Source organism: Fusarium solani (genome assembly GCF_023522795.1).
Source record: "Fusarium solani strain SB1 chromosome Unknown bctg00000009, whole genome shotgun sequence".
Taxonomy (NCBI): Eukaryota; Fungi; Ascomycota; class Sordariomycetes; order Hypocreales; family Nectriaceae; genus Fusarium; species Fusarium solani.
The window spans coordinates 802,663-815,681 of NW_027072144.1; the positions used below are offsets into that span (position 1 = coordinate 802,663).

At 57.0% G+C, this 13,019-nt stretch overlaps 1 protein-coding gene across 1 annotated transcript; it reads right to left on the minus strand.

The window, feature by feature from the left end:
• Window positions 1–1,439: 1,439 nt before the first annotated feature.
• On the minus strand, window positions 1,440–12,815 carry MRS44_013321 (uncharacterized protein; the record flags this gene model as incomplete). Its single annotated transcript, XM_065616798.1, has 10 exons — window positions 1,440–1,512; window positions 1,579–1,615; window positions 1,687–1,738; window positions 1,789–3,719; window positions 3,779–4,520; window positions 4,625–5,305; window positions 5,358–7,015; window positions 7,786–11,166; window positions 11,251–12,475; window positions 12,540–12,815. The coding sequence occupies 10 exons, from the start codon at window positions 12,813–12,815 to the stop codon at window positions 1,440–1,442; spliced, it is 10,056 nt and encodes a 3,351-aa protein (XP_065472870.1).
• Between the last annotated feature and the right edge of the window lie 204 nt (window positions 12,816–13,019).

The window sequence follows — 13,019 nt, forward strand, 5'->3', positions numbered from 1 at the left end:
AAATAGGCCTAAACTAAAAACAGCCAACCACCAAACGTGACGCCAAGCGTTGGGAGACCTAAGTGCATCCACATCCCGGCTAGCAACAAACCCCAGAATTCGACGTCCCTGTTCCTATTCCCTGGCCCCGCGCGATGATGTTGTCCATACACAAGGTTCTCTCCAGCCAACAATTCTGCGTGGCTTGCCTCTTTGGGTGCGGGTTGGGCAATGTGGCGTTTGCAACGTCGAGTTTTCGTCAGGCGCACCCAGCCACCCCTGAGTTGTGGCATGCAACACAAGTTCCCTCAAGCCAACCCTTGTTGACCAGACTCACGCACGCGTTATTGGTCCGTACTCGACACGCTGGGTCCTGCACAAAGTAAAGAAAGCGTTTAGTTGACAGCGACACGAATTGAGAAAATAGCCCTTCAAGCCGTACTGCGAATTTTCCAATAAGACGGCAGCTATGACAAGAATTATGACAAAGCTGCGCAATAACTAGTAACCCCCTTTCTTCACTCAGTATCAATAAATTAAGAAACACATCCGGCATAATCCGTGGCAGCAGCCACCTAAAGGTTCCACCCTTTCAAAGTTTCTTAGCATCGTATTCTAAAGAAAGCCGCCTCCGATATCATAAATTCCTCACCATTGCATTGCTGAATCTATATCCTCGCCCTGCACAAGCGCGAGGGAGATATAGCATCTGCCTTGACCAGCCCACCTGGCGCCCCTCGGCTCATTAACCTTGACTTAAGGAGCCCCGGATGCTCTTCCTCTGTGACTACACCACGAATCAGCACCGCCCGCGCCTTGCGACGCAGCTGCCACGACCTCAATTCTCTCCCACAGAATGGCCTCCAGTCTCAATCAGTGGGGACGCTACATATAAAGGAATCCCCCATCTGTTCCGACTGAGTCCTCTGTAGCTATAGTTATGCAACGCGATAGTACGACTTCTTTCTTGGGGACGCTGATTTGACGCTTGTCTTCACGACGTCGGACCCATAGCAGGATGTGCAATTACATCTATGTGAGAACTGCTCCGGCTGTCACGTTTCATGCTGACACCTGCCTCGCGCAGAAAGAGCTAAGCTGTCAGCACCACTATTACCTAGTGGAATCATAGTGCCCCAAATATGTTGAGACAGAGCGAAGGTGCCTACCGACGATTGTTAGCAGGCAATATTGGTAAGCGTACTTGGCATCCTAGCCATATGTATGTATGTATGTATGTATATTTTTCGTCCGGGGGGCCGTGAGGCCCCAGAAGTCTCCTAAGGGAGCACAGGACGTGCTGAGCTACGGGAGTCTACCTGTGATTTGACCATATAGCGTCCCCTATCCAGCATGTCATCGGCACAAATGGCGCATTACATCGAGCCTGTTACCCGTCAGCGGGTGGTCCAGGCACGGCTAGTAAACAGTAGCCGCGGGGCAGCTCATGACTAGGGCAGTCATGACGGGAGGCCGTGGTCGCCGATGGCCACAGTCGGATGGAGAGCGTTGCGGCTCTCTATCTGGCCGAGCCTAGATAATAGCAAGAGGTAACAAAGGAATACAAGAGAAGATAAGGGAGGGAGCAGACGCCAGTACGTCTCGAGTCGGTCTCGCTCAGTAGCGAGGGCAGATCCTATTAAAGAAGGCGCTTGTCTTGGCCAACTTGACGAACTTGTCAAAGTCTTTCCCTAACGCTAGACTCACTGCCGTGTTTGGCGAGGGAGCGAGCCTCGCTCGATGCCGTGGCGGCACCTTTCTACAGTAGAAGATATGGTCAGGTGATTTGCGTCGGTTGCATGAGCAGACCACTCGTGCTTCGCTGTGATTGAACTTCTCGTGGTATGCGGCAAAGTCCCCGTGGAGGGACCTTGCGGCGAGTAAGTGGTGTAAGACTGTACGCGGGAGCGATAGCTCCGGAGGGCAGGCTACTGTTGCCTTGAGATTCAATCTCTTGTACTGCTCGGGGGAGGCGGAAGACCACCAGGCTTCGAATGCTTCTCTTGGTTTCTGCCTCGCGAGTCTTCGTAAGTAGGCCAGCGTTGGCCTAGCGCCCTCGGGCTCGGGCAGCGAGGATGCTGCTTTTGCCAGTTTATCGGCTTGTTCGTTGCCGGGAATGTTGGTATGACCCGGTACCCAGCGTACTTTCGTAGCACCATGCGATGCTGCCAAGGCTTGGAATTCGAGGAAGACCTCCTGGGAGGAGTCTGATGGTGTGCCTCGCAGGCATGTAGCAGCAGCGAGGTTATCTAGGCAGATGAAGATGTCTCGGGCTGATGATTCTTGCAGATTCAGGGCGGCCTTCAAACCCTCTAATGCTCCCGCCGCTTCGGCATCGAAGACCTCGGCCGGTCCAAGCCGGCCGGATCCGTCGAGGATGGGGGTGTTATTCTGGTGGATGGTAAAGCCGTAGCTCGCAGCTCCTTCCGAGGATAGAGAGCCATCCGAGTACACAACCAAGGTGTGCGAGTCGAGTGTCTCGACCCAGCGAGAGAAGGTGTTGGCCGATTGCTCTTTCGACGCTGTCTGCAGCGGCGCCATCTGTTCTTGATGGAAGCGTCGCTGAACGAGCTTTGGCCGCGCGCAGGGTGCAAAGAGTTCGTCTGTGCGATAGAGACGTGTCCTGAAGCTGCTTTCTACCTGTACTTGATATTTCCGCTTGATGAGATCGTGGTAAGTAGGTTGGCTAGGCGGGCGAGTCCGACTCGCCAGAGGGTGAGCCTCATCAAGCGACTTGAGTCGCGCCGAGAATCTGAGTCGCCTTGCTTCGAGTAGCTGATCAACCGGCGGTATCCCGCTTTCTCGGTGGAGAGCAGCGATTGGTGTTGTCCTCCAGACGGGAAGTATGGCTCTCATGGCCTGGTTCATGGCTTTCGTCATTCTTTGTATGAGATGCTGATTACTTGATGGCATGTCCTTGGCTGGCTGAGTCCACCGCGGCCTAGTCCTGCCCGGGTACCACGCCTCGGAGCCGTGCAGTAGCACTGGCTCGACACACGCTCTGACGGCGCTTCGCACGGCGCTCGGGAGAGGACCGTGTATCGTGTTGGTCAGTCCTCGCAGGTGGTAGGCGACGGCCTGTGCCTTCGCCGCCCACTTTTCGACATGGATCCGGAACGACAGCCTGCTATCGAGCCAGATGCCAAGCCAGCGTAGAGCTGACTCGGGGTGTTTCTCGACATCGCCGTGACTTACTGCCGGTGCCGTCCTGAGTTTGCCGCGGGAGAAGTGCATGACTTCAGTCTTCTTCGGGTCGAAGGACACGCCATTTTCCGCGCCCCAACGCACCATCTCCGCGATGGCGCTGGATGCCATGGCAGCACTCTCGTCTACTGTGTCGCCTATGGATAGGATGGCCGTGTCATCTGCGTAGCCGAAGCGGCCTTGGGGGTTGCCCAGTCGGTAGATTGGTTCGGTATAGAGCAGGAAGAGGATCGGCGATACCGGTGAGCCTTGGGGGAGGCCGCACTGGAGAGGGGTGAAGGGGGTAAGGGTGTCTTGATACCTGACACGGGCTGATCGATCCCTCATGAAGGACTCGGCCCATCTAGCCAGATGGTCAGGCCAGCCTTGTTCGCGAAGACGCAAGACCAGTCTGTTGCACATGACGGTGTCGAAAGCACCTTGGATGTCCATCGTGACCAGGGTGGCCACCTTCTTGCGTGCAAACGCTTCTTCGATATCATGGATCAGGGCGGCCACCAGGTCTGTTGCTGACCTTTTGGGAGAGCCCCGGCTTGCTGTGGGTGAAGGACGCTGTAGTGGACAGCTGCCCACGATAGACGGCGTGCGATCAGACGTTCCAGCCCTTTGCCGAGGCAGGAGAGCAGAGAGACAGGTCGCCAGGCCCTTGGCGACGTGAGGTCGCGGCGTCCGGGTTTGGCGATCATGACCACTTCCGCCTCCTTGAACGGTTTCGGGTGGTGGCCTGTCGTCAGGCATCCTTTAAACAAGCGGCAGACGTGCGTCCCGATGATGTGCCATACAGCCTTGAGGAGATCCACTGTGATGCTATCTGATCCTGGAGATGTATTGCCTGTGTGAAGAGTCGCGTACTGAACCTCGTCCGGCGAAATCTCCAGCGGGAATGGGATCGATCTAGGAGAAGAGACTGATATCCAGGGGTTTGTGATGTCGTCTTCAGCAGTCCGTCGTTCCAGTGTGGCTTGCCGAAGTGCGTTGGCCTTATCCATCTGAGACTCGTATACGACATCGTCGACCTGTAGCGGTGGGGGCTGGAAAGGTCCTGGAGATTTTAGCCAGCGGACAGCTTTGAAAACAGCACTGCTGTCGGAGAAACTATCGATGAGGTTTCGCCAATACTGTCTTTTAGCCCGGCGGACCACGCGATGGAGGTCCCTCTTGGCGATCTGGACATCCTGATTGAAGCCGCGAGGGTAGAGTCTTCTGACGGCACGAAAAGCTGCGGCGGCGCCGACACACTCCTCGGTCCACCACGGAGCAGAACGCGTGCTCTTCCGTGAAGGCCGTCCGGCTGCCTTCGCTGCCGACATCAAGAGATTCACGAGTGCGGAGGCTAGCTCATCTAGGTCCGCCGGAGTCGAATCCGCGAGGGGATTTCTGCGGCCCCGAGCTCTACGATCTCTACAAATCGTTTGAGCTCGTCGTCTGCTGTCACCCGTACCTTGCCCAGCTGAGTCGGAGCTGGCCTGACGTCGGGCAGCGTCAGGCTAAGCGTGAAGTGGTCGGAGCTAGTGGCGAGATGGTCCTCGACGATAGCCTCGGCCAATGGCATATTCGTGAAGGCGAGATCGATCGTATTGCCATATGGGTTTGTTGGGATGTCCAGAGAGTTGAGTAGGTTTAGATCGTTTTCTGATGACCAGGCTGCGATCTCCTGGCCGCGGTTGGTAGTAGGGCCTGTCTGCCAACTACGATGTCTGGCATTGAAGTCGCCAGCAACGAGGCAGCGTCCTGGGACAGGCCACTGCAGCAGTGTCTCCAGGGCGTCATGCTCATCGTTCTGACGATAGAAGTTGACTATCGTCATGCCGTTGATCGCCAGCCAGAGAATGTCTCGAGTCTGGAAGGGCCTGATCTGATCAGCCAGGAGCCTTGGGTCTCTTCGGACATATGTCATGACCCTCGGCCGAGTGTCGTTACTATCCCACATCTCGACAGGTGCGAATGCGTCGTATGCCGGGTGGGTTTTGGTCAGGGAGAGGCTGTCTGTGTGGGCCGTCCATGGCTCCTGCAGAAGGACGATGTCGTATCGTTCAGAGTCGGCCAGCGCCAGGGCGCAGTCGTGGGCCTGAGGGATCTTGCCGACGTTTGCCTGGAAGATCCTGAGCGGCTTCCTGTCGTTCTTTTGAGTCCGTGAGTACTTATTCCTGGTCATGAGTACGGGTGATAAGTACTATTCGACGTTTCCTTGGTGAGCCTGGTCTGGGTTGCTCGGGCTCCTCCTCCCCTTCGTAGCCGGCCTGGGGGGTCGTGGCCACCATGATGCACGAAGGTGCGCCTGATGCCGCTGGACTTGGAGCACGAACGCTCAGCTGTTCAGATGATGTGCTGTCGTTTCTTTGTAGAATAGTCGCGTTGTCTTGTTGAGTTTCTAGTCGTGATTCCAGGTGACGTTGTCGGTATGTCTGTGCGCCCACTGCCCGGACGTGTTCTCGTTGCTCTCTGGTGAGCCGGCGGAAGACGCCGTGCACTTTCCTCGGCCGAGCAGGGCACCCTCGGAAGCAGGCCGGATGAGGACCTAAGCAGTTGATGCACTGCTCTGATGCAGCGCAGTCGTCTGCACTGTGTCCAGTCTTACCGCAGCGTTGGCAGACTGGCTGTCTGTGGCAGTTGCGGGCTAAATGGTAGTCCCAGCATGTTTCACATTGTCTGAGGCGGTCAGTCTTATCGAGAAGTCTAGCCGCGCGGCTGCCAAAGAGAGACCAGTATCTCTTCGTAGGCTTCAAGAAGGACACAAGTAAGGTCTTAGTCCAGGGGTTATCCGAAACTTGTCGCACAGGACGTACACTAACAGGCTTGAGTCCGGTCTGAATTTCTATCTCGTCGCTGACAATACTGTCGCTGTCCACCTCGTTACCACGAAAGTCAGTCAGTTTTGTGGGAAAGTCTGAGACCACATAGGTGAACCATTCCTTATTCGTTTCTACTGTCGTAGCCCCCAATTCAGCCGCCCACTCGGCCTGCTTTTCTACGAGGAAGTCGCGAGTCTCAGGGTCGGCAGTCTGGATGGCCCATCCAGACCTGACTTGGAATACTTGTCGAATCTTATCTGAAACGGCACCGAGTTTCTCCCGAATTAGGGTCCGGATCGCGTAGCTACTCTGAGCCCGGGCCGGAGCTTCGGCTTCTAGACGGATGAAGACACGGAGATCCTGTCGGGGTGGGGCGGCGGTCGTCGGTTGCCCCTGACGATGAGGTGGGTGAATCTGTTGGCGCTGTTGTTGTTGCTGACGATGTTGCTGATGCGGGTGGGTCCGACGGTCGCCTGCAACGGGAGGCGAGGCGGCAGTGACGCTGCTGTACGTGGGCTTAGAGGTAGATCCGTGGCTGGAGAGCTCCCGCTTCCAGGAGTCAAGGAAGCTGTCGGCAAATTGTTGAGCGAAACGCCGTTGCGGTCCGGTGGTGAATTGCTGGGCGGCTTCTTCAAACTTGGCGCAAAAGGCCTGGAAGACCATCAACTTGGCGTTGTATTCTTCAACGCGCTCGCGCGCGAGATCATTGGCTGATTCGATGATAGAAACTGGTCGTTGTTCGAAGATCGATGAGGGGTGTTCGCGTGCAGTTCCTTCCGTAGCTGCAGCAGTGGTGGCGGCGATGAGTGGTGAAGACGGTGTCTGGGCCGTCCGCCCGGGTCTAGGTGAAACACCGACGGGGGCGTTGACGGCCGCCGGGCTGTTCTGCAAGAGGGCTGCACGGGCTCCTCGATTGAGATTGGCGGGAGTGTGGACCCCCAGATCGAAGGGGTCCGGGGCAGCAGGCGGGTTCGTCATTGACGAAGCCATCGCCGCAGCTTGCAGCTGCGCAAAGCGCAGATTGGGACGTTTGTTGTGCACTTAAGGAATTAGGTGTAGACAGAGCCACTTTCTTAACACTTGTATGCCAAGAAAGTGTGATGACAAAGGAAGGTGTGCATCCTAGCCATGTATGTATGTATGTATGTATATTTTTCGTCCGGGGGGCCGTGAGGCCCCAGAAGTCTCCTAAGGGAGCACAGGACGTGCTGAGCTACGGGAGTCTACCTATGATCTAACCATACAGTGTCCCCTATCCAGCATATCATCGGCACAAATGGCGCATTACATCGAGCCTGTTACCCGTCAGCGGGCGGTCCAGGCACGGCTAGTAAATAGTAGCCGCGGGGCAGCTCATGACTAGGATAGTCATGGTGGAGGGTTGTGGTTAAGGATGGCCGCAGCCAGACAGAGAGCGTTGCGGCTCCCTGTCTGGCCAAGCCTATGTAATAGAAAGAGGTGACAAAAGAAGAGAAAGGAGAATAAAGGAGGGGGCAGACGCCACTGCATCTCAGGTCGGCCCCTGTCTAGTAGCGAGGGCAGATCCTATCAAAGAAGGCGCTTGTCTTGGCCAGCTTGACGAACTTATCAAAGTCTTTTCCTAATGCCAGATTCACTGCCGTATTCGGCGATGGAGCGAGCCTCGCTCGCTTCCGTGGCGGTACCTTTCTGCAGTAGAAGATATGGTCAGGTGTTTTGCGTCGATTGCATGAGCAGAGTACTCGTGCTTCAGTATGATTGAACCTCTCGTGATATGCGGCAAAATCCCCGTGAAGGGACCTTGCAGCGAGTAAGTGGTGCAAGACTGTACGCGGGAGCGAGAGCTCCGGCGGGCAGGCTATTGTCGCCTTGAGATTCAATCTCTTATACTGCTCAGGGGAGGCGGAGGGCCACCAGGTTCTGAATGCTTCTTTTGGTTTCTGCCTCGCGATTCTTCGCAGGTAGGCCAGCGTGGGTCGCGCGCCCTCGGGCTCGGGCAGCGAGGATGCTGCTTTTGCTAGCTTATCGGCTTGTTCGTTACCGGGGATTTTGGTGTGACCGGGTACCCAGCGCACTTGAGTGGCCCCATGGGATACTACTAGGGACTGGAACTCGAGAAAGACTTCCTGGGAGGAGTCTGATGGTGTGCCCCGCAGGCATGTAGCGGCAGCGAGGTTGTCTAGGCAGATGAAGATGTCTCGGGTTGCTGATTCTTGCAAGTGTAGGGCGGCTTTCAAGCCTTCTAATGCCCCTGTGGCTTCGGCATCAAAGACCTCAGCCGGTCCGAGTCGTCCTGATCCATCAAGGATCGGGAGGCTATTTTGGTGGATAGTATAGCCATAGCTGGCGGCTCCATCTGAGGATAGAGAGCCATCTGAGTATACAACCAGGGTGAGCGGGTCGAGTGTCTGGGCCCAATGAAGGAAGGCTCCAGCTGTCTCTTCTTTCGATGCTATCTGCAGCGGCGTCATTTGCTCATCGCTAAAGCGTTGCTGGATGAGCTTTGGTCGTGCGCAGGGTGCGAGAAGCTTATCAGTGCGTCGAAGACGTGTCCTAGAGTTGCCCTCTGGCAGTGCTTGGTATTTTCGTTTAATAAGGTCGTGGTAGGTAGGTTGGCGGGGTAGGCATGTTCGGCTCGCCAGGGGGTGAGCCTCATCAAGCGACTTGAGTCGTGCAGAGAAGCGGAGCCGCCTTGCTTCGAGAAGCTGGGCGACTGGTGGTATTCCGCTTTCCCGGTGGAGGGCGGCGATGGGTGTTGTCTTCCAGACAGGTAGGATGGCTCTCATGGATTGGTTCATGGCCTCGGTCATTCTCTGGATGAGATGCTGGTTGCTCGATGGTACGTCCTTGGATGGTTGGCTCCACCGCGGCCGGCTTGTGCCCGGGTACCACGCCTCGGCGCCGTGGAGCAGCACCGGCTCGACGCATGCTCTGACGGCGCTTCGCACGGCGCTCGGCAGCGGACCGTGTTTCGTGTTGGCGAGTCCCCGCAAGTGGTAGGCCACCGCTTTTGCTTTCGCCGCCCACTTCTCAACGTGGACTCGGAATGATAGTCTGCTGTCAAGCCAAATGCCCAGCCAGCGCAGGGCCGATTCGGGCTGTTTCACGACGTCGCCGTGGCGTATCGCCGGCGAGGACCTAAGTTTGCTGCGAGAGAAGTGCATGACTTCGGTCTTTTCGGGGTCAAAGGAGATACCATTTGCCGTGCCCCAGCGGATCATTTCTTCGATGGACTTGGACGCCGCCGCGGCGGTCTCGTCTACCGTGTCGCCTGTGACCAGGATGGCTGTGTCGTCTGCGTAGCCGAAGCGGCTTTGGGGGTTGCTTAGACGGTAGATGGGCTCCGTGTAGAGCAGAAACAGTATCGGCGATACCGGCGACCCCTGAGGGAGGCCACACTGGAGGGGAGAGGAGGCGGTGACGGTGTCTTGGTACCTGACACGCGCAGATCGGCCGCCCATGAAAGATCCAGCCCATCTGGCCAGATGATCGGGCCAGCCTTGTTCGCGTAGGCGCAGAACCAGCCTGTTGCGCATGACGGTGTCGAACGCACCTTGGATGTCCATCGTGACCAATGTGGCCACCTTGTTGCGTGCGAATGCCTCTTCGATGTCGTGGATCAAGGCAGTCACTAGGTCCGTTGCAGACCTCTTCGGAAGTGCCCCGGCCTGTTGCGGGTGGAGGACCTGGTAGTGGATGGCAGCCCATGCTAGCCGGCGTGTAATTAGTCGTTCTAGCCCTTTGCCGAGGCAGGAGAGCAGTGAGATGGGCCGCCACGCCCGCGGCTTCGTGAGGTCCCTTCGTCCCGGCTTCGCAATCATGACCACCTCCGCCTCCCTAAATGGTTCTGGGTGATGGCCTATAGTGAGGCATGCCTGAAATAGGCGGCGGACGTGCGTCCCGATGATATGCCACACGGCCTCGAGGAGTTTGACTGTGATGTTGTCTGTTCCTGGGGAAGTGTTTCCCGTATGGAGGGTCGCGTACTGTGCCTCTTCCAGGGAGATTGCTAGTGGGAATGGTATCGATCTAGGAGGGTGCACCTCGATCCAGGGGTCCTGGATATCGTCTTCTGCGGTTCGTCGCTCTAACGCAGCCCTGCGGAGTGCGTTTGCCTTGTCTATCTGGGTTTCGTAAACGACGTCGCCAACCTGCAGTGGTGGTGGTTGGAAGGCCCCTGGGGACTTTAGCCATCGCACTGCTTTGAAGACAGAGCTACTATCCGAGAAGCTGTCGATGAGGTTCCGCCAGTAGAGTCTTTTTGCTCGGCGGACGACACGGTGGAAGTCTCGTTTGGCAAATTGGACTTCTTGGTTAAACCCGAGGGGGTAGAGTCTTCTTATGGCGCGAAATTCGGTTGCGGCGCTGGCGCATTCTTCGGTCCACCAGGGTGCAGTACGCGCCCCCTTCCGCGAAGGTCGGCCGGCCGCTCTCGCCGCCGATGTTAGGAGGTTCACAAGCCTCGAAGCGAGCTCGTCAAGCTCTGATGGGGACGAGTCTGCGAGGGGGATTTGTGCAGCTCCGAGTTCTACGATTTCGACAAAGCGTTTGAGCTCGTCATCTGTTGTCACGCGTATCCGGCCTAGTTGCATCGGGACCGGTTTTATATCGGGGAGGGTGAGTTTGAGTGTGAAGTGATCAGAGCTGGTCGCGAGATGGTCCTCGATTGCGGCTTCAGCCAGTGGTATATTGGTAAAGGCGAGGTCGATGGTGTTTCCATGTGGGTTTGTCGGGATATCTGGGGTATTCAGTAGGCTTAGGTCGTTTTCCGAGGCCCAGGAGGCGATGTCTTGTCCCCGGTTGGTAGTCTGCCCGGTCTGCCAGGTATGATGTCTGGCGTTGAAGTCGCCAGCAACGAGACAGCGCTCCGGCACAGGCCATCGTAGCAGATTGTTCAGGGCGTCTTTCTCGTCGCTCTGGCGGTAGAAGTTGACCATGGTCACTTCGTTGACCCTGAGCCAAAGAGTGTCTCGGGTCTGAAAGGGCCGGATCTGGTCCGCTAGGAGCCTTGGGTCCCGTCGGACATACGTCATAACTCTGGGCCGAGTGTCGTTGCTGTTCCATGTGTCGACTGGCGCGAATGTGTCGTACGCCGGGTGTGTTTTGGTGATGCATTGCGAGCTTGTGAAGGCCGTCCATGGTTCCTGTAGGAGGACGACGTCGTATCGTTCGGAATCGGCTAATGCCAGGGCGCAGTCGTGGGCCGGGGGATCTTACCGACGTTAGCCTGAAAGATCCTGAGTGGCTGTCTATCCTTCTTTAGTGTTTGCTGATATCTATTCCTGGTCATGAGGACGGGTGATAAGGACTATGCGGCGTTTCCTTGGTGAGCCAGGTCTGGGATGCTCCGGTTCCTCCTCTACTTCGGAGGTTGTAGCCACCATTATGCATGAGGGCGCTCTTGATGCGGTTGGGCTAGATGCGTGAGCGTCCAGCTGTTCTTGCGGTGTATTGGTGTCGCGTTGCGGTTCTGGGTTGCGCTGACGGTATGTCTCGGCACCTATCGTCCGGATATGTTCTCTTTGCTCCCTATTTAGTCGGCGGAAGACGCCGTGCACTTTCCTTGGTCGAGCCGGACACTTGTGGAAGTTGGCCCGGTGGGGGCCCGAGCAGTTGGCGCACTGCTCTGCTGCGACACAGTCATCCAGGGCGTGGCCCGTCTTGCCGCATCGTTGACAGCGAGGCTGTCTATGGCACATCCGGATGGGATGGTAGTCCCAGCATGTTTCGCACTGTCTGGGGCGGTCGGTCTTGTCGAAAAATCTAGCCGGACGGCTGCCAAAGACAGACCAATATTTCCTGATTGGCTTTAGGAAAGACACAAGCAGGGTCTTGGTCAAGGGGTCTTCCGAGGCCTGTCGCGAGAGGCGCACGTCGACGGGCTTGAGCCCCGTCTGGATCTCTATCTCATCGCTGACAATACTGTCAACGTCAACCTCCTTGCCGTGGAAGTCAGTCAGTCTTCGGGGAAAGTCCGAGATCACATAGGTGAACCATGTCTTGTTAGTCTCTATGGCCGTGGCGCCCAGGTCCGCCGCCCACTCGGACTGCTTCTCTACGAGGTAGTCGCGGGTCTCAGGGTCGGCAGTCTGGACGGCCCATCCCGATCTGACGGGGAATACCTGCCGGATCTTGTTTGAGATGGCGCCGAGTTTTTCGCAGATGTGGGTCCGGATCGCATAGCAACTCTGGGTCCGGGCCGGGGCGCTAGCTTCTAGGCGGATGAAGACGCGGAGGTCCTCGCGGGGTGGGGCGATAGTCGCCGGTCGTCCCTGGCGACGCGGGGCGTCGAATTGTTGTCGATGTTGTTGTTGTCGTTGGCGTTGGGGAGGCAGATGGCCGGGATCAGCCGCAGGAGGTGAGGTAGCGGCGCTGCTGTACGTAGGCTTGGGGGTTGGTCCAGCACCGGAGAGCTCGCGGCTCCAGGAGTCTAGAAAGCTGTTGGCGAATTGTTGGGCGAATTGTCGTTCCGGTCCAGTGGTGAATTGTTGCGCAGCTTCTTCGAACTTGGCACAGAAAGCCTGGAAGACCGTCAGTTTGGCGTTATACTCCTCTACACGTTCGTGTGCGAGCCTATTGGCTGACTCGATAATAGAGACCGGTCGTTGTCCAGGAGGTGATGAGGGGGTCAGGGCGAGCTCCTTCCGTAGCTGCGGCAGTGGTGGTGGTGGCATTAAGTGGCGAGGACGGCGTTTGAGCCATGCGCCGGGGATCGGGTGAGACGCCAATTGGGCCGTTCACGATCGCGGGGCTGTTCTGCAAGAGAGCTGCACGGGCTCCTCGGTTCAGGTTGGCGGGGGTGTGGATACCCAGGTCAAAGGGATCCGGAGCAGCGGGCGGGTTCGTCGTAGACGATGCCATCGCCGCCGCGTGCGGCTGCGCAACGCGCAGGTTGGGACGTTTGGTGTGCGATTGTTAAGGACTAAGGTGTAGATAAGGCTACTTTCTTAACACTTGCATGCCAAGAAAGTGTGATTACAAGGGAAGGTTGTGCATCCTAGCCATTTCAGTTAACTAACTGCCCTCCAGGGTAACGACATCTATGGTGAATTCTCAGACAACAGT